The 21,191-nt window shown below is 34.3% G+C and overlaps 3 protein-coding genes across 4 annotated transcripts in view; 2 read left to right on the top strand and 1 right to left on the bottom strand.

The window, feature by feature from the left end:
- The window catches only part of LOC136832625 (zinc finger protein 665-like), a 184,673-nt gene that overhangs the window by 22,584 nt on the left and 140,898 nt on the right, over positions 1-21,191 (bottom strand). The window lies entirely within an intron of this gene.
- Positions 690-13,047, top strand: LOC136832915 (uncharacterized). The gene is made up of 4 exons (XM_067094573.1): positions 690-760; positions 3,273-3,357; positions 5,637-5,939; positions 12,788-13,047. The coding sequence occupies exons 2-4, from the start codon at positions 3,276-3,278 to the stop codon at positions 13,045-13,047; spliced, it is 645 nt and encodes a 214-aa protein (XP_066950674.1). The 5' UTR covers positions 690-760; positions 3,273-3,275.
- Positions 16,698-20,884, top strand: LOC136832871 (uncharacterized). The gene is made up of 3 exons (XM_067094533.1): positions 16,698-16,987; positions 18,832-19,152; positions 20,378-20,884. Exons 1-3 carry the CDS (start codon positions 16,807-16,809, stop codon positions 20,713-20,715), a joined length of 840 nt encoding a protein of 279 aa, XP_066950634.1. The 5' UTR covers positions 16,698-16,806; the 3' UTR covers positions 20,716-20,884.

Genomic DNA, 21,191 nt, shown 5'->3' with positions numbered 1-21,191 from the left:
AAGATCTGAGGGTGGACAGAAAAAGCGAGGACAGTAAAAAGTGCGGACGGACAGACAAAGCCGGCACAATAGTTTTCTTTCACAGAAAACTAAAATTCATGCTAAAATGAAACTCACTTTGAATATTACGCTTGAACAAGACAATGTACAGACCGTGCAGCGCATAAAAGTGAAAAACATTACCATTCCCACACGAATAAGAGGAATTTTTGATAAATCTGCAGGGATTCAACTAACACGAATAAGAAATCAACTGAAAGAGAAGGATAAATCATGACAAAAACTGAACATAAATAAAAAGTAGATTATGAGTAAGAGAGAAAAATACGCGCAGAACAGCAAAGAAGAAATCTCCATATGCATCAGTTTGCTGTGCAATACGTGGGGCCGCGGACAACATCACAATAATTGTTATAAGTTTACTCATGTTTCACAGTCACAGTTCAATTACATTAATGCGTACAAACATACACCGAAGGTCTTGAGACCATAAGATCGCAAATTCCGAAAGGGAGCTTGAAAAAAAGTGTTATGAGGAGGGAGGTGGCATCAAAACACGATGCCACTTATAAGAGGCCACTGTAGGGAATACTGTATGGCAGATCTGATAACGTTTCCCCCCACCACCCCCCTAACCCCTATAATAACAGGTTCACCTTCTTCCTCTGATTAGTATCTTGAAAGTTAGCTTCAGGGCAAGGTCTATCTCTGTTGCGTGCGCTGCTCGCTGTCTTGTTTTTTCCAAGCAGGCTTATACTGTGTAGGTAAGCCAAGGTAACGGTGGCGTGATACGGCACTTTTTTCCAGTCGAAACATATATTAGTAATAATTCAACGCCGTGCCCACGAGCCAATTCAGAATTCATGCCTGATTATCATGATTACAAACCCAGCTGCAGCCTTTGATGGAAAAGAAACATGGGATAAAGTAAAAACTACATAAAGAAAAATAACCAAGAAATACAAAGATAATAAAAAAAAAAACAGAAAAATTAATCAGAGATACTACAAATAACTTTCAAGTGCGTGAATTTTCGAAGCTCATGTAATTGTTGAATAGTGGGTGAACCCCACATGCAGCAAAACTTCCCCAACAAAAGCCACTTGTAAAGTACTGATCAGTGCTCTGGAAGCTGTAAGGAGCGCTCTAGATGAAATCATAGACCAACATAATGGAAAGCGGGTTCATAAATCTGGCAACTTGCCTACAAACTTTAATCCTGCAATGATATATGTTGTTTATATACAGTGCAAAAATCATAGAGCATTCCAGATTATCCGCAGCCACCATCTCTGGACCTAACTGTTACTGCAGAAATGGTTCAGCAGTTCAAAATTATATATCCAAAGAAAGACATGACACAGACTGGAATAAAACTTGGTTCAAGAAGAAAAAATGTGTATAAAGCTCGCAGTACCAGAGGATGATGGTGACAGCTAATAACAGAACTCGCTGGTGAGCGGGTATGTCCATACAACTTCTAGGCAAACAGGTGTAAATCACAAAGCACACAGGTGAGTTGGGGCCTAAGAAGGACTTTGGGAAAGGAGTTCCAGGCTTCATCCTCGTATACCAATACCCTTCAAACAAGCAAACCTTCGACGCCACACTGAGGGTGGGCGGCTGCAAAGGTGCCTTCTGTTATGCCTGGTTGTTGCTTTGTCCACAGTGTACCCACCAGAAAAGGACTAGTACATGTGGAAGTATTTCGAGCCGTGCACAGGAAGCCAAAGCTAAGGAGGAGATCCATGGGCCTGAATGCACCTTGTCGTATGCTTGTTATCTAATTAATAAACCAAAGAATTCCTCAAGAAGATAAAACACGACGGCCATAAGGGCTTCAGTAGAGGAGACTGAGTAACAGAAGGTTCGAAAGCAAGCTAGGAAAGACAATTAACATAAAGATCCATTACAATCAGACAAGGGAATGTATAACAGGCAAACACTAGAAGCGTCAGTTTGTCTAAAAGGATGAATAAAAATAAGGAAAAAGTTGGAAGTGCAGACATGTCACAGGATCCTCTCCCTCATGTACAATATCTTAGACACTGTATTCAACCACCTACTTATACTATACCAGGTATCCATCAATCTGGGGCAGAAGCTCAGTGGTATTTTCTTAATGTCTTAGTACCTTTCCTTTCTTCAGCCTTTTAATTACTTTCCTGACATCTTCAACATCCCACTTTCACATTATAGTCTCGAATTTACATCCCACTTTTACTCTTTCATCACTCAGATCTGCCTTTGTTCTCCACATTCAATAACTCTTCATGTAACTCATTCCATTGGCGCAGGCCTGCATTCTCATCTGAAAACACTTTTTTCCATTTGCATCTTGTATTCTATAATACATTTGTTCAAAACCATTCTCTGTATTTACTTCCCATCTGTGTAACTTCTTTGCCTCCCTCAAGTGCTAGCATAATTTCATCCTTGTTTTTCATTACTTCATTCTTCTGATCTTTCAATCACTGCTGCATGACTAGGCCTAGATGCCATATGAATGATAGTCTGCCAGCTGCATATCCAGAAAATTAAGAATGTTCAGAGAGTTAGGGAAAATATGGATCTAATAGCTGCTGACCTGAATCCAACAAATTAAGTTTGGAAAAATTTACAAAACACAACACACACAATGTACAGATTTTATAATGACTGTTGGTAAGGCCGAGTTCAAGTTTACAAGCTGTCAAAACCAGCAAAATAACTTTCAACTCAAGTAAGTGAACTCTTTATTAAAATGCTACCTGCAGTGTCAAAATCATGTTGACATGAGGGGTAACTGGGTCACTACCTTGGCAAATGTTGTCAGTTGATTATAATTTCATTATAAGATCTGATGAGATGTTGGAATCATTTCATTATGCTTTAAGCAAGAGGAAAAATTCTTTGTCAAGCATATGATGCCGGATCAGATCTGAAGACATCCTAGATTACCTACAAATCGATTAATTGTTTTGAATGGCAGGTGTCGCAAAATAATCAGTGTTGTGAAAGAGTTTAGGTGAAACTACAGACTGAAAAAAGAATTTACTTCTAGGATAAAAAATTCAAAGAGAGTCATAATCATATTTCTTTTGACTTTGTCTTTACATATACCAAATATACATTAAGTTCTTTCAGGATATTGGATGAAAAGAAAAACATAGCCATTCTCATGTGTATCCTTTTACTGCCGTGAAAAAGTACACACACACACACACACACACCAGTGGCAAAAGGATAAATTTCAATTATAGACTGATAACTACCACTTCTCTACTTTCCAGCAAATGAAGTGGCTCTGCATCACAGCGGTGTGCTTTCTGGCAACCCTGGTTAAATCTGGACCAACCAGAAGCGATGGAGGACCAGGTTGGTGAATCAGTCCTCGTATGACTATCCCGTTTCATTCAGGTACTTTGGTATTCTTATACAATTTATATGCCTGTGTCTGTATATGTATGTATACACACACACACACATATATACATATATATATATATATATATATATATATATATATATATATATATATATATATATATATATATATATATATATATATATATATATATACCACCTCAGAGAAGGAGGTGATTAGTAAGCAAACCTACTCCATCTCTTTAATCGAGAGGTGGGAAAATTCTGGGACCGAACGAGGCATAGGTGCAAGTTTGTACGATGGGAAAAGGGCTGTAAACAGAGTCTAAAAACCGGTGACATTAGCGAGAGACTCCTACTTGCAAAGACCCGCGGAAGAGTTCAAAAACGATTCTGAATACATGCTAGCACAACTAGGGTTATGATAGTAAGCTGAAGAAAAAAATAACAAAACGTTATCATGGAGAGCTGTAAAAATAGAATTGGTTGGTTAACATTTATTATTTGTGAATACTTCCTGGATCTTTCATATTTTCTGTGAATATATTCCATGTAAACACGTACTCTGCTGGAGTAAGAATTACAAGATGACTTCTGGGATACTCTCCAATGATTTATGTCCCACGGTAAAAATCATGTTACGAGAAACTGAGGTGAAATGTAAAATTAATAATCCTGGCGTAACCATAATTCATATTGGCCTTGAATAATAATAATAATAATATATGAAGGAGTAGACCCTTTTTAAACAGGTCTTATTAAAAAGGATGGCTGTATTATATAATTTATCTTATATAGTGTCTTTTCTATCCTCCTTATGATTCGCTTTTCAGGCTCAGATGTTAGTCACATGTTGGAAAGGACAGTGTATGATTGAAGTCTTTTATTACAATATTCAATCAGAAATCGTTCGTCTGGGTTCAATTCTATTGTAGGTACCGTCGACATGTTTCGAAAATAGACCTTGATCCTCTGGACGTTATGAGGTCTGAAGAAACGAGGTGCTGTAAACAGGGGAGGTCATGAAATTATGATTGGCTGCCCGGGGCATGTACCGGGCGGAGACTTCCCATCAAGTTCTGTTTTCGTCTTGCGTGCGAGCGGCGTTGTAGAAGATGAAGAGAAGAATTTCGATCCTCGGATGCCGAATTTTGATTTGCTCGTACGCTATGGGGATCGCTCGGTGCATGTCTCCTGGCTGCCGTGGGGAGGAGAAAGGTTTCTTCGAAGTAATTGACCAAATTACCGACCACCGCCGCCTACGCCTCTTGGAAGCATTGCACATTGGGAAGGAGAAACCAACACTCAACATTACGCAAGAAACCTTTCTCCTCCCCACGGCAGCCAGGAGACATGCACCGAGCGATCCCCATAGCGTACGAGCAAATCAAAAATCCGAGGATCGAAATTCTTCTCTTCATCCTCAGCACTACAACGCCGCTCGCACGCAAGACGAAAACAGAACTTGATGGGAAGGCTGCCCGAGGGTACATGCCCCGGGCAGCCAATCATAATTCAGCACCGATCATGACCTCCCTATAAATACAAACCCGAGCACCTCGTTTTCAGACCTCCTGCAACCACGTCCAGAGGATGACCAACGAGCTGGTCGAAACGTCGACGGTCATGAACTTGAACCCAGACGAACGATTTCTGATTGAATATTGTAATAAAGACTTAACAACTCCTTTTCCAACATGAATATCGGCATTACTGACTAACATCGCTGAGCCTGAAAAGCGAAGTTAATAGAAAAGACACTATATAAGATAAATATAATACAGCCATCCTAATAATAATAATAACAGTTTAGGCGAATAATACTGTTCTTTAAATACTTCTAGTAAATGATACAACTGTTATACGCAGTAAGATGAGGTAGACAACCACAATAGTACCTATACTCAGCTACATCCAAGTTAATAATCGGCCTCTCTGATCTCTCATCCTTTGCGTATGAGAACCTGGGACCATTTTTTTGGGGAAGGGTGGGGATCCGCAAAAAAAAACCTCCTTGGGATCCGCCCTATATGTCAGTAAATACGTTAATCCGGGCTGATATAAATGAAAGTGAATATCGATTACTCAGCTGGGTATCGAGGCTATACGCGACGTTTTAAATCATCTTGTAAACAAACATAATTACCCGCCTAGATCTCCTACGCAATAGCCTACTTTAATTCTCCCCGCTGTCATCAACATTTTATTTACTATGCGCAAATGAGCATAGATTTTCAAAATCTTTACCGATGTCATCTGATCTCTTGCAGTGGATGGGACAATCGACAGGATTGCAAGGACCGCAAAGGGAAACGCTGGAGCTTCGGACGAGTTCCAATTTACCTTGTCAAGATTTCCAACCACTGGTATAAAAAGGCTTTTACTTGAGGTGCACCAAGATGGAATGCCAGAAGTACCCGTCGATGCAGAAGACCCATCCAAAGTCCAAAGTCCAACCTTCGTAGCCGACCTCACAAAATATTCTGGAGAAGAAGCGACTTTCCTCATAACTGGCAAAGACGAAAGTGGCAATGACATAGCCCAAGCTCATGCAGACCTGAAACCATTCCCAAGTAAGTCCTGATTAGAGCATGCTGAATATGCATCTTTAATACATCTTCGACTGAAGCAGTGCAATCTAGAATTGTTTCGTAATTCACGGATGCCTTTAATGTTGCTAAAAATGTTAATTTTAATTTGCCGAGCTGTGTTGACGAAGTTGAACTATGCTCTGCTTAACAGAAATAATCATGTTGACCTGTGCTCTGCCTAACAGAAATAATCATATCTGACAACAATACAACTTCCTATGATATTGTTTTCTAGCCAAGTTAATCCTCATCTATTCATAACGGTCTAAAATATTCATTCTCATTCAAACAAAAAACACAAACACTAATCCACACACAAATAAGCACACAATCAAATTTTTTCCATAAAAAAATTTTATAATATGTTTCCATTCTTCCACCAATCAAACGGCAATAACTAAGCCTTGCTCCAATTTCGGGAAGCCTATACGAAGTTTCCTGAATGTCTGCTACATTCGTCCCGGCTCAGCCCAGATGATGTAAGGAAAAGTAATACGATAAGCGGAATAAATGGCTTAACAAAAAGGAACATTAAAACGAAAAATTAAATAACAGTAAATCAAACTGACAACAAACAAGGACGGAGTAAGAAGAAATTACAAACTAAACAGAAAACATGAAATAAAATCTCTATGCGGACAGAAAAAACAAAAATACACAACATATATAATACTAATAATTGATAAAAATAGTACACAGGAGAACTTATTGTTCATGTCTGCAGTTCAACAGAACCTGAACGTGTTAAGTAGAGACTGGGAATGGAAGAGGGCGAAGTGGTGAGTGGTTTTAAAAACATTACAACATACAATGGAAGTAAGGTATACACTGACGGTGACTGCTGCTGTTTTTTACATGGAGGTACTCTAAATACGGAAGAGAATATCGGCTTTGCTTCTTTACACTAATAAATAATAATGTCTGCAATGTTACTACGTCTTCTGGCTTTACTGTTCCTCCACATACATCATAAAATACATATATACATGCACACATATTTTCGTATATGTATATACATAAACATAGGCCTATATATATGTGTATGTATGTATGTGTAAATTTATATATATATATATATATATATATATATATATATATATATATATATATATATATATATATATATATATATATATTATATATTATATATATAATATATATTATATATTGTACATATATATATATATATATATATATATATATATATATATATATATATATATATATATATATATATATATATATATATATATATATATATATATATATATATATATATATATATATGTTACAGTCAACATGCGTAATCAGTCATTACGCGTAGTGACTGAAATTTCAGTCATCACGCGTGATGCACTTAGGGACATTTGATCCCCTAGGAGCTAGTACTAAACACGGCGAAACAGTGCGTCACCTACACTGTTTCGCCGGGTTTAGTACTAGTCCCTGGGGGTCAAAATGTATTTAGCCGTGTTTAGTACTAGCTCCTGGGGATCAAATGTCCTAAGTGCATTACGCGTGATGACTGAAATTTCAGTCATTACGTAATGACTGATTACGCATGTTGACTGTAACATATATATATATATATATATATATATATATATATATATATATATATATATATATATATATATATATATATATATATATATTATACGATCCCAAGTAACACGTGAAGACTGTATTCAACATCCAGCAGAACTGCTGCTTTTCATTATTTCTTGCTGGCTCTTTATATTATATATTATATATATATATATATATATATATATATATATATATATATATATATATATATATATATATATATATAAAAACAACAAGCAGGAGTCCAAAGAAGACGACAGTCAACAAAACAGTTGCATATTTATAACGTTTCGTGTTACTTAAACACATCATCAGTCTGTAAAATTGAAAAATACACATTAATTCTCTAATTTAAAATAAAAGCTAAATTAAAAACGGCAGTTACATTCTTTAAAATTACAACATACATAAAAAGTAAAAAGAAAGGAGATTTTTTTCCTTCTAAGTCTACCTGATCAATAGAAGGGGAAAGACGAAGTGAGACCACAAGCTCACGCATGCCCAGAGTATACTTAGGCCAAGTGCAGAGGAGAAGAAGACATGTTGGAGTTTAAAAGAGGTGCATGATGTTTAATAAACAAAGACTCAAGGGTCGTTAAGTAAGCCGATTGTTTGGTAGTTCCCAGGATGGAAAAATGTTTTTTATCTATATTAACCTTGCATTTAACGGCATGATTTCTAATACTAGAAAATTCGGGATTAGTTATTCGTGAGCCAGTTCTGTAGCTCAGACCTAAGTGGCTATAATAACGGACCTGCAACATTCTCTTTGATGAGCCAACATAACTACCAAGACATCTTGGGCATTCAAATTTGTAAATGATATTGACTTCATAAAGGTCTGTAGCTTGTCCTTATAATTAAAAAAGCCGCCAATCTTTAGTGGATTCATAGGTATTAAATTGAGTTTTAGAAATCCAAACTCTTTTTCAATGATTTGTTTGACTTTGGATCTAAGAAAGTCAGAGTGCGTAAATGGTATCGTAGCGTACATAGTCAATTTAGGAACATTACATTTCACAATAGAATCAGAAAAGTTACGTGCTACAACCTTGTTAACTATGTTATAAAAAAGTCTTTGTGGATATGAATTTTTGGTAAAATAGTAAAAATTCAATTTCGGAGTGGAAATTTGCCCAGCTAGATGTATAACGGAGGGCTCTAAAAACTAGAGTCGTTATGGCATTAATTTTAAAAGAAAAGAAACACGAACTATAAAAGTTACCTCCAAGGCCTGTATAAGTACTTTTTCTAAAAACTGATGTACTAAAATTATGGTCAAAGCGGGTGATTTTACGTCTAAAAAGCTAGTGTATTCTCAGTCTCCTGCTCAATAGGAAGATTTGGAAATTTTAAGAAATTTAAGTAAAGTGGAAAATATCGTTATTTGCAAACCCGACAAGGGCAAGGAGTAGTGTTAATGAATAAACAAGACTATCTACATAAAGTTAATTCAATACTTTCTGATAATACAAAATTTTTACTGATTGAGAACCTAGCTTCTTAGAAATCTACAGAAGGGAAGATAAGATTAATAGATTCCTTAGAAAGTTAAAGAAAGATAACATCTTAAATGAAGAAACCTTCCAAAAATTGTTTGTTACAGGGTCATCGTTTGGCATTTTGTATGGGCTCCTAAGATCCATAAGGATGGCATACCTATCAGACCAATTATGTCTTCGTATAATAGCCCTTCCTATAATATCTCTAAGTACTTAGTTCACTTATTAAATGATTACTCAAAATCCCAGTTTGCGCTAAAAAATGGCTTTGACTTCCAACAACAAATAGTGCATCAGGATGGTGATTTATATATGGTCAGTTTAGACGTTGAGTCGTTATTTACAAATGTGCCAGTCTCTGAAACTATTGAGATTATTCTGGACAAAGTTTTTATGAGAGTGGTGTTATCTTTCACGGTTTTAATAGACAACTTTTTAAGTCTCTCTTGGAACTTGCAGTGCAAGATTCTGCTTTTATTTTTAACAAACAACTTTACTTGCAGGTCGAGGGAGTTGCTATGGGGTCCCCATTGGGCCCTCTCTTCGCAAATTTTTTTATGGCACATTTAGAAGAAGAGTTTTTAAACAACTGTCCCGAATCCTTTAAACCCCTTTACTATAGGAGATATGTGGATGATACTTTTGCCCTATTTAAACATTCGTGGCAATGTCAATCTTTTCTAGATTACGTTAACTCTAGACATCCCAACATTAGATTTACTACTGAGCAGGAGACTGAGAATACACTAGTTTTTTTAGACGTAAAAATCACCCGCTTTGACCATAATTTTAGTACATCAGTTTTTAGAAAAAGTACTTATACAGGCCTTGGAGGTAACTTTTATAGTTCGTGTTTCTTTTCTTTTAAAATTAATGCCATAACGACTCTAGTTTTTAGAGCCCTCCGTTATACATCTAGCTGGGCAAATTTCCACCCGAAATTGAATTTTTACTATTTTACCAAAAATTCATATCCACAAAGACTTTTTATAACATAGTTAACAAGGTTGTAGCACGTAACTTTTCTGATTCTATTGTGAAATGTAATGTTCTAAATTGACTATGTACGCTACGATACCATTTACGCACTCTGACTTTCTTAGATCCAAAGTCAAACAAATCATTGAAAAAGAGTTTGGATTTCTAAAACTCAATTTAATACCTATGAATCCACTAAAGATTGGCGGCTTTTTTAATTATAAGGACAAGCTACAGACCTTTATGAAGTCCAATATCATTTACAAATTTGAATGCCCAAGATGTCTTGGTAGTTATGTTGGCTCATCAAAGAGAATGTTGCAGGTCCGTTATTATAGCCACTTAGGTCTGAGCTACAGAACTGGCTCACGAATAACTAATCCCGAATTTTCTAGTATTAGAAATCATGCCGTTAAATGCAAGGTTAATATAGATAAAAAACATTTTTCCATCCTGGGAACTACCAAACAATCGGCTTACTTAACGACCCTTGAGTCTTTGTTTATTAAACATCATGCACCTCTTTAAACTCCAACATGTCTTCTTCTCCTCTGCACTTGGCCTAAGTATACTCTGGGCATGCGTGAGCTTGTGGTCTCACTTCGTCTTTCCCCTTCTATTGATCAGGTAGACTTAGAAGGAAAAAATCTCCTTTCTTTTTTACTTTTTATGTATGTTGTAATTTTAAAGAATGTAACTGCTGTTTTTAATTTAGCTTTTATTTTAAATTAGAGAATTAATGTGTATTTTTCAATTTTACAGACTGATGATGTGTTTAAGTAACACGAAACGTTATAAATATGCAACTGTTTTGTTGACTGTCGTCTTTTTGGACTCCTGCTTGTTGTTTTATATATATATATATATATATATATATATATATATATATATATATATATATATATATATATATATATATATATATATATATATACATATATACTCATGCATATCACGTCCTTTAATTTTGAATCCACTTTACCTTGGGAATACAAGGCGCATCTGCCCTGGTTAGAATTGAAAGTGTCACTTACAGTACACGGACGTGACTTTCTTCTGATCAAAAATATTCGTAATTAAATAACGTCATGTAAGTATAAGGAACAACACTATCATATATATATATATATATATATATATATATACATAAAAAAACTTATATATACATACAAATACACACACACACACACACACACACACACACACATATATATATATATATATATATATATATATATATATATATATATATATATATAGTTTCCTTTTCTTCCTATCATTAATGCATAGATATTGTCTTGTTTTGTAAAAAAAATTTATCAGCTGATCCTTTAAGATTATATATATATATATATATATATATATATATATATATATATATATATATATATATATATATATATATATATATATATATATATATATAATGTGTGTATTTAAACTTAAAGGATCAGCAGATAAATTTCTTGTGCAAAACGAGATAATATCTGTGTACATTAAATAATTACAAAGAGAAAATGGATAGATATGAAGGGAAAATCGCCACGCCAGCTTAAGCCACCAGCCCAATCCAGCTCAAGTAGGATGGATCAGAACTATAACTGCCATCTGAGAAAATAGAGGATATTAGTTTAGAACCAAATGAGTTAAGCATCAAAATCAAGTGCCATATTTGGCTCGGACAGCTTTCTGCCATTACGACTGATGCCTTCGAGGCAACCAGAGTGAGAACGATAACTCACGTCCAATGCCAGATAAATTTTCGTTAGAGGGACAGAATAAAAGGTTCCCGATATATCTTGCCTTGCAGAGGAAATAACGGTAATCTCAATGTAGTGTTGGATTCAGAAAAGGGACAGCTGTGTATAGTTTTGTTACTCTACCAATACCAAACGCCAAAGCAATAGGACGTAGTATGAATTGTCAGCCTTCGTTGGGATGGGTGGAATTAGTACATGCTTCCGAGAGGAAAGGCAAATGAACTATTAACAGTTAAAGAAAATACTCGAAAATATACTTCGGCACAGTCTTGTATAGATTTTCCAATACTACACATTCAAAAGTTTAACATTCATATCTGTGTGTTTGCCAAGAGAACGGCGCCGTAATACATTTCATTGTGTCTTGTTCACATTTTCACGAACACCTGTGAAGTACTAAAAATACAATCCACTGACCGCTACAAAACAAGGTGCAAGCATACACACACATACCATGTATATATATATATATATATATATATATATATATATATATATATATATATATATATATATATATATATATATATATATATATATATATATAATATATATATATATATATATATATATATATATATATATATATATATATATATATATATATATATTATACATATATACATATATATATATATATATATATATATATATATATATATATATATATATATATATATATATATATATATATATATATATATATATATATATGCTAGCCAGAAGAGCTTTACTGATTAAGTACCCTAAATCTAAATGAAAAATTTTCAACAAATGATATTTGTTTTTTTGTTCCAACCATTAAGTTATTAATTCCTAACACTACACCAAACAATGCATAATGCAAAGAATCTAATCTCAAAAAATATTTAATAAAATTGTAGATTGCGTTTTCAAAGACTAAACAATTTTACCCTTACTGTGAACAAGTTCCAGTAACAACTGACGGAAAACTGCCATAATCTTACATGTAATATTTGATATTTATCTCTCACTACAGAATTCCCGACAGTGGTTGAGTCAACGAATTTGGATGATCCTCGAAAACCCTCGGAAGGCACAATAATCAGACTGGAGGGAAATTTGGAAAGTATGTCGCTCGAAAAAGCTGACACTCTTATCAAAGGAGAAGTCAACTACTTTTCATATTTAAATGCAGAGTCTACAGATGTTATACCATGCAAAAGCGACGGCGATGTGCCAGTTTGTGATGTTAAACTTCAAGATACTAAAACCGATACAAAACATGGTAAGATATAAAATAAACGTTCCAAATATTAACCCCACGAAGTGAGTCTATGCAATACAAGGGAAAGAACACAAATCGTTATTTTGCTTTTATTCTGTTACTTTAAAAGAACCATTTATTGAAACACTACTGCTATTCAAGTCTGCCAGTTGGTCATTGTCAACAAGTTTTATGTTTATTAGTTTTATATCTCTGTCTGTAATTCATTTCAATTAGTCCGTGATTCTTGAACTAGATTTACATCTTCGAGTCAGTTATTCTACAAGATTCTATCAATAAATTTTTTTTTATGTATGCCAATCAGCTTCCCTCAGGAGGACCTATATTATTTGGTCAGTAAATCGTTAACATTATTTACAACTGCTGACTGGTCATTCTTTAACAAGACTTATGTCTGCCAGTCAGGGATTCTTCAACAACATTCATGTATGCCAGTCAGTGACTAGTCAACAAAATTGAACCTCTCAGTCAATTAGTCTTCATCAAGATTTGTACCAGTCAGTAATTTTTATCAAGATTTATATCATATCTAACAATCAGTAATTCTTCAACTAAATTCATATCTACAAGTTAGCAATCCTTCAACAAAATTCATATCTGCCAGCAAGTAACTCTCCAAGATTTACATCTTTCATTCAATAGTTCTTTAACAAGACTTGTATTTGCCTGTTAGCAACAAGGCATAAATGACTTGATCCAGTCAGTGCTTCTTTATCAACATTTATATCTGCCAGTCTGTGATTTTCAATTATATCTGCCAGTCTGTGACTTTCAATTCTATCTGCCAGTCTGTGATTCTGTATTATATCTGCCAGTCTGTGATTCTGTATTATATCTGCAAGTCTGTGATTTTCAAACAGATTTATACTTGCCAGTCTGTAATTCATCAACAACATTAGTACCTGCCCATCACTAACTCTTAAAAAAATATTTGTCTGCAGTCAGTAAATCTTGAACAAGACTTATATCAACCAATCAGTAATCCCTCCCAGTATTTATATTTGCCATCCACTTTTTTCCAGAGGAAAATTTAATATCTGTCATTGATTGTTTCTTCAATTAGATTTACATTTGCCAGTAAATGATTTCCCAACATAATTTTTTACATTCCGTCAAAATTCCTCAAATAGATTTTTACCATCTCTGCCCATCAGTAATTCTTCATGATTTACATTTGCCATTTACTAATTCTTCATCAAGATTTACATCTGCCAGGCAGGATTTCTTCAACAAGATTTACATCTGCCAGTTAGTAATTCTCTAACATGTTTTGTATCAGCAAGTCATTGATTTTTCAACAAATTTGGTATCTCCAAAGAGATGGATGACTGCAAGTCAGAAATTTCAACAAAATGTGTCTGCCTGTTTGCAATGTGTAACATGATATATAACTGCTGTCTGTAATGGTTCAACAAAATTTACATCAGCCAGTTATTATTCCTCAAAAAAATTTATATATACTACTTGGTATTCCTTCAACAAGATTTATATCCGCTGGTCAGTAGCTCTTCAACAAGATTTGTATCTGCAAGAATATTACATGCCAACAGCAATTCGTTGACAAGATTTATGCTTGCCAGTCAGTAAATCTTCACTATGATTTACATCTAGTCAGTGATTTTTCAACTAGAAACATATATGCCAGTCACTGATTATTAGCCAACATGATTTGTATCTGCCATTCATTACTTATTCAGCAAGAATTCTATTTGCTAGTCAGTAATTTTTGAACTAGATTTATATGCGCCAGTTAGTGATCCTTTGACAATATTTTTATCTGCCAGTCAGCAATTCTTTAACAATCTTATATCTGCCAGTCAGTGATTCTTCAAATAGATTTACTGTATATCCAGCATTCAGTAACTGCTCAACAAAATTTTTACCTCAGCAAGACTTGTCAGTAAAATTTCAAGATTTATATCGACCAGTCAGTACTTCAAGAAGATTACACCTACCAGTCAAGAATTCCTGTCAATCTGTAATCATTGAACAAGAATTATATCTTCTGATCAGAAATTCTTCCACAAAGTCTTATATATACTACACATTCTTTTTATTCAACGAGATTTATACCTGCCAATCATAATTCCTGCCACCAAAAAGTTTGTATTTATGAGTCAGTCAGTTATAAAACGATTATATCTCCCAGTCAGTAATTTTTTAACAAGATATGCATCAGCCAGTCGGTGTTTATCTTTTTAAAGGACTTTTATGTTTGCTATTCAGTGATTCTTCAACAAGTATTGAATCTCCAAGTAAAGTAATTCTTCAAAAAACTTTGTGTCACCCTGTAAGCAATTCTTCAATAAGATTTATATCTGACAGTCAGTAATTCAAATTCATCACAGCTCATGCGTACATACTGTTTGCCTGTTATATTTAAATGTGATTTATTTATTAGAGCAGAAATACAGGGAGTGACATATACTCGTATATGCACAGACTATACCAATCACATTCACCAAAACACAAATGCTTCGGGGAAGGGACTCGCCCCCGATTTTATGGTTTAAAGTTAGCCACTGCTATTCTTCACAGTAATTCTGCCATTTGTCTTTCCCAAACCCGGATAGAGAAGGATGGTGCCTGGAAGGACATCTGTCCGTAAAATATGTGCCAAACCAATTTATTAAATGAGTGACGCCGACTAGGGATTAAGCCTCTAAGAAGAAAAAAGAAATAAAAGTGATCCTTCTTTATATAATACTAGTTTAAACTTTGGTTTGATATCCACTAAGAAAGGGAAGAGCTTTTCAATTTACTACCTATGCAGAATCAAGGCTCCCAGTGGCAAACATCCAAGAGAGTGTGGTTATTGTAACTAATAAAAATACACGTGTTTAGTGATGGTACCTTTTGTATATATTATATATATATATATATATATATATATATATATATATATATATATATATATATATATATATATATATGTATATATATATATTTGGTCTATCGTTTCATTTTTTCCATGGAGTCACCTTATATTAGCAAGAGTGGTCATTTCTTGAATATATATATATATATATATATATATATATATATATATATATATATATATATATATATATATATATATATATATATATATATATATATATATATATTTAGGAATTAATTGGAGGAATAGGATATCAAATAACAAAAGTAGAGAAGTAACGGGGTGCAGGCGGTCGATAAGTATGTTAGATTTTCACGCTGGAAGTGGCTAGGCCATGTGTATAGAAGACAGGAATAGTACGAGATACACCAGGGTGGGTTGCCCTTGGTAGGAGAGGAAGAGGTAGGCCAAAGGAGACGTGGTTAAGGACAATGAGGCGGGAAGCAGGAGAAGAGTGTTGGGGAGATCTTGAGGAGTTAGCCCGGGACAGAATGTGGTGGCGTGAGTTCATCAAGGCCCTATGCATCCCCGTGGGTGCCACACGAAATGACTGATTGATATATATATATATATATATATATATATATATATATATATATATATATATATATATATATATATATATATATATATATATATATATATATATATATATATATATATATATATATATATATATATATATATATATATATATATATATATATATATGAATGCGTGTGTTTAAACAAAAATTAATAAAATTTTTGCTTCTGATATTTGACGTGCAAATTTCTCTATTACAGATCAAATTCTATCCTCGGCGGTTCTCTCTTATAGTTCTGACAGTAAGGCTACTATCAAGCTTACGCCAAAATCTGACTCTATAGAGATCCTGGAAGCAATACTTATGCCAGAGACATCTCAGGGAAATGATCTCTGCGCTGACATACACGTTCCAGACAATAAGTGCATCATCGACTGGACGCACCAGAGCTCTAACATTCTAAACATGATAATCATTCAAAAAACTAGCGATTCCGGTCCTTCAGAACCTGTACCATGGGCAACTAACAGTGTTGTTATTCGAGGTGAGTCACAAATTTAGTTTTTGACATTCATTCATTCACTCATTTTCATGTCAAAAGTTTTGCTCTAAAATTATCACCATTCCTTATAGCATCTTTCCTGAAGCAATTACCAGATATTACGGGTCTTAAACACACACACACACACATTAAAAAAGACATACGCAACTAACAGAGGGCACTTTAACTAATACTAAAATGCAGAACCACTTCTTATTACGTTACGCAATGAAAATCACGTGAACAATTACTTTTTTGATTCTCATATGAGCATATTTGCTGTCCTGGTTTACCATCAACCATCATCTTATGCAACATCTTCCTTAAATCCTCCCACCTGTACGAGTATATCTGACAGCTTCATCTTTTGCCCTTGTATCCAGTACACAAGTTTTTATCCTATTCTCTAACTTGTAACATCACATAGCAAAATTTGAATCACATAGCAAAACTTGACCTTCCCTATCAATGTTCTGCTGCCTTCCTTTCTTAATAAAAAGCTTGTAACACGCATGTATACAAAGGACCCATCATTCTTCCCACACAGTCTTTTTGAAATTTCTTCCTGATTCAGACACACCATATACATCTTGGTTAGTCACCCAATTATATTATCAACACGATACCACAGCATCCCACCAGCAATCTCATCAACTCCTGGAACATTTCCGTTTCGTAAAATCTTACCTGCCAACATCATGTCTTCAAAATACCTTTTTACAAATATCGATGGCATTGACGACCTTCTTTCCTCCACATCCAACTCTTTAGATAATCACTCCATGAACACAAAATTACATTCCCTTCAAATATCACCTCTACCTGCATAACCAACACATTCCAAGATCAGTACGTTTATTCACCTTTCTCTTTGTTTATGGAACTGACTCGATTACAGCTATTTATTTCACCATGTATATCATAAATTTCTCCTCTAAGACTTCACGAATTTTGCCTCACACTCTTAGTCATACTTTTGCAACCTATCCAATCACCTTTTGTGTCTTGCAAGTGTGGTTTCAGGCAATCTTTTTTTAACATGCTTAAATGTTTACCTTTATCATCCGATCGGCACTTTATTCCTCCTGGCTTTATGACTATACCCACATACTCCCTCCTGACTTAGTTGCTCCTTTCTCTGGATATACATACATACATGTATGTACATACATACATACATGCACACATACACATACATACATATGCAAATAACAAAAGGTTTACCACAGGAAGATCTGAGGTTATGTGGATTAAGTTTTAGCTACGAAACATTTGTGAGAGATGTTTGATAGTACAAGAAAAAATGCATATGACATAAATAAAAATAAAGAAAACTTATGAAACCATTCTTTTAGATGCGATAGGAGTGTTGAAGTTTAAGATGTGAGAATTAGTCAGCTGAGATATTTTGAGTGACTAAGAATGTGTAATGAGCTCTCTGAAAATAATATGATGTCGTGTTCCCTTTTCATACTGACATAAAACAAGGAAGATGAGGGGGTATTTTTTTTTTTATAGAATCCGAACAACTGACGCTCGCATATGTAAAGTAGTATTGAAAATTGGTGTTTGCAAGAGGCATAAGTTAACACTAAATACTTATAAGAATAAATCTAAGAAGGCGAATGGAGGCTAGGAAAATGGAACTAAGAACATTTCCAGGGATGGTGGAAGAGCATAAGTGGTAGTAAATCAGAAAATAATTCTACTTACAAAAATAAGAATCCTTAATACGGTATTCATATGCCTCATATGATGCAGTTTCAGAGCCATATTGTATATTAATCTTCGTGTAACACATAATAACCATTAACAAAGACATTCCATATAACTATATATCTTTCCAGATCGTGAACTGGTAGCTACTCAACTCGGCGCTGACATAATCGAAGGCAGATGGCTGATGCTGGACGGTGAATACTCTCCTGACCAAAAAGTAAAATCAGTTTACCGTTTAAGAAAAACTGCATCTGGTGAGAGCCTTCCAGTGGACATAGAAGTTGATTGCTCACATCTTTCCCTGGTACCAAAGCTGTGTTTTGGCTATTTCCCTCATCTGGTTAAGGATAAGACATACACTCTCACCGTGGCGTACAAGGGAAGTGATAAGGCAAATGAAATGGATCAAATTGAATCCTCTCCAGTGACACTCAAAGCTTCTGAACCTGGTAAGGAAATTTGCTTAAAGGTCTTTATTCATGAGTGAAAATGATTACCATCATTTTCTTTTCGCCGCTTCCTATTCCGCTCTCCTCGTGGATTTGCCTATGCAGTGTTCCTCTGCAAGGACTTCTGTTTAGTTCGGGAATGCTATATATATATATATATATATATATATATATATATATATATATATATATATATATATATATATATATATATATATATATATATATATATATATATATATATATTATATATATATATACATATATATGTATATATAAACATATACATATATATACATATATACATACACACACACACACACACATATATATATATATATATATATATATATATATATATATATATATATATATATATATATATATATAACTCTTTTTAACTTATAAGTGTTCGTCTCTTCCATTCTTCATCACAGGCGCAACCCACCGTATTCGATTAGAATAACTAACATAAAAAAATTCGTATACTGGGTCAACAAGAGCACAGTTGGTCTTAACGAAAAGTGACTGCATCGATCAAGCTCCATTATTTTACATATACACAAAAGTCTACTATATATATATATATATATATATATATATATATATATATATATATATATATATATATATATATATATATATATATATATATATATATATATATATATATACTGTATATATCATTGGAAATATGATACTGTTAAAAATTAAGAAAATTATTAAATAAAATTAGCAAGAAAACTCAAATGCTAAGTGTAATGCCCCTGAAGCCTTAAGCGAGACAGAATCATTTTCCTCTCGGTAAAGTCTGGGATGGGAGGGCATTCAGTTCCCTGCCCTATGGTTTCAACATCTAAAGGAAAAGCATTTCATGTGCAAACTGATTTTATGAGGATGCTTTTTAATATGATTCTTACAGAGATTATATTCACAGATCTATAGACCCATGGATATTTTCGCTTAAATGCTAACGATCCCGTACGACCGTTCTAAAAGCGGAAAATTCACTAAAGAAAAACTAATAAAACAGCTTATCGGAAGAAAAATCTCATTTCCATCGTTAGAAAATTAATACCAAAGAACTAGAGTGTTAGAAAGAAAAGACACAGGCATTCAATTTTCCCCATTACAAATCTTCTGTCTGTTTTGAGTCAATAACAGAGCAATATATGGAAGGATAATTTTTAATATTTCTCTCTCTCTCTCTCTCTCCCTCCTTCAGAACTGGAAATCCTGTCCCGCCACACGACCACACATCGAAACCAGCAGAAGGTGGATGTCCAAATCTGCTTCCAGCATCTGACCCCGACAGAGGGACGGTCCTTCTCCCACTACGAAATGCTGATCATCAACGAGAAGGGACAATGGCTCAAGCACAGAATCATGCAGGAGGAAGAAGAAGAAGAAGAAGGAGACGCCAGTGAGGAAAGACTCTGCTTCGCGCCCTTCACCATCAGCACCAACGACTTCGACCTGACGGAGGGAACGAAGGTCGTCGTCTCCCAGAGAGCAGTCGATGGAGTCAGTGTCTTGGCCAGCGGAGAGTCTGTGCTCTTGTAGAAATACTCTCAAGGTAGACACATCCACGAAATGCAGCGTTGCTTAGGACAGAAATAACATTAAGACCACTTCGGGTAAGATTTAGGCATCTCTCTCTCCCCCTCTCTCTCTCTACGGGACTTATTCCTATGAATATTTTTAGAAATAAAATACAGTTACCACGTCACTCTTATAAATAACGTTCTATATATAATATTATTTGGCATTTGTTTGAAAAAAGTAGGCAAGGAGATGATCTGTCCCTACATTTACGGTTTAGGAAATAATAATAATAATAATAATAATAATAATAATAATAATAATAATAATAATAATAATAATAATAATAATAATAAACGTCCAAAGCGTTGATTTTTCCTCCCTGGAATAATAAAAGAAATTTTTCAATCTCTTAAAATATCTGTAGTGATTTACTTGGGATGCTCTCTTTTAGGCTTTACTGAGACACACTACAACAGAAATGAAATAAAATTAAA

Source organism: Macrobrachium rosenbergii, chromosome 50, assembly GCF_040412425.1.
Source record: "Macrobrachium rosenbergii isolate ZJJX-2024 chromosome 50, ASM4041242v1, whole genome shotgun sequence".
Classification (NCBI taxonomy): Eukaryota; Metazoa; Arthropoda; class Malacostraca; order Decapoda; family Palaemonidae; genus Macrobrachium; species Macrobrachium rosenbergii.
The sequence above is the reverse complement of the archived record's forward strand: the minus strand, read 5'-3'. Positions and strand labels throughout refer to the sequence as shown.

Excerpts from the sequence above, each read along its gene's own strand:
- LOC136832915 (XM_067094573.1), top strand. The coding sequence starts at position 3,276 with ATGAAGTGGCTCTGCATCACAGCGGTGTGCTTTCTGGCAACCCTGGTT. Across the intron at positions 3,358-5,636 it reads CAGAAGCGATGGAGGACCAG|TGGATGGGACAATCGACAGG; the intron begins GTTGGTGAATCA and ends GATCTCTTGCAG. Across the intron at positions 5,940-12,787 it reads AGACCTGAAACCATTCCCAA|AATTCCCGACAGTGGTTGAG; the intron begins GTAAGTCCTGAT and ends CTCTCACTACAG.
- LOC136832871 (XM_067094533.1), top strand. The coding sequence starts at position 16,807 with ATGCCAGAGACATCTCAGGGAAATGATCTCTGCGCTGACATACACGTT. Across the intron at positions 16,988-18,831 it reads TAACAGTGTTGTTATTCGAG|ATCGTGAACTGGTAGCTACT; the intron begins GTGAGTCACAAA and ends ATATCTTTCCAG. Across the intron at positions 19,153-20,377 it reads ACTCAAAGCTTCTGAACCTG|AACTGGAAATCCTGTCCCGC; the intron begins GTAAGGAAATTT and ends TCCCTCCTTCAG.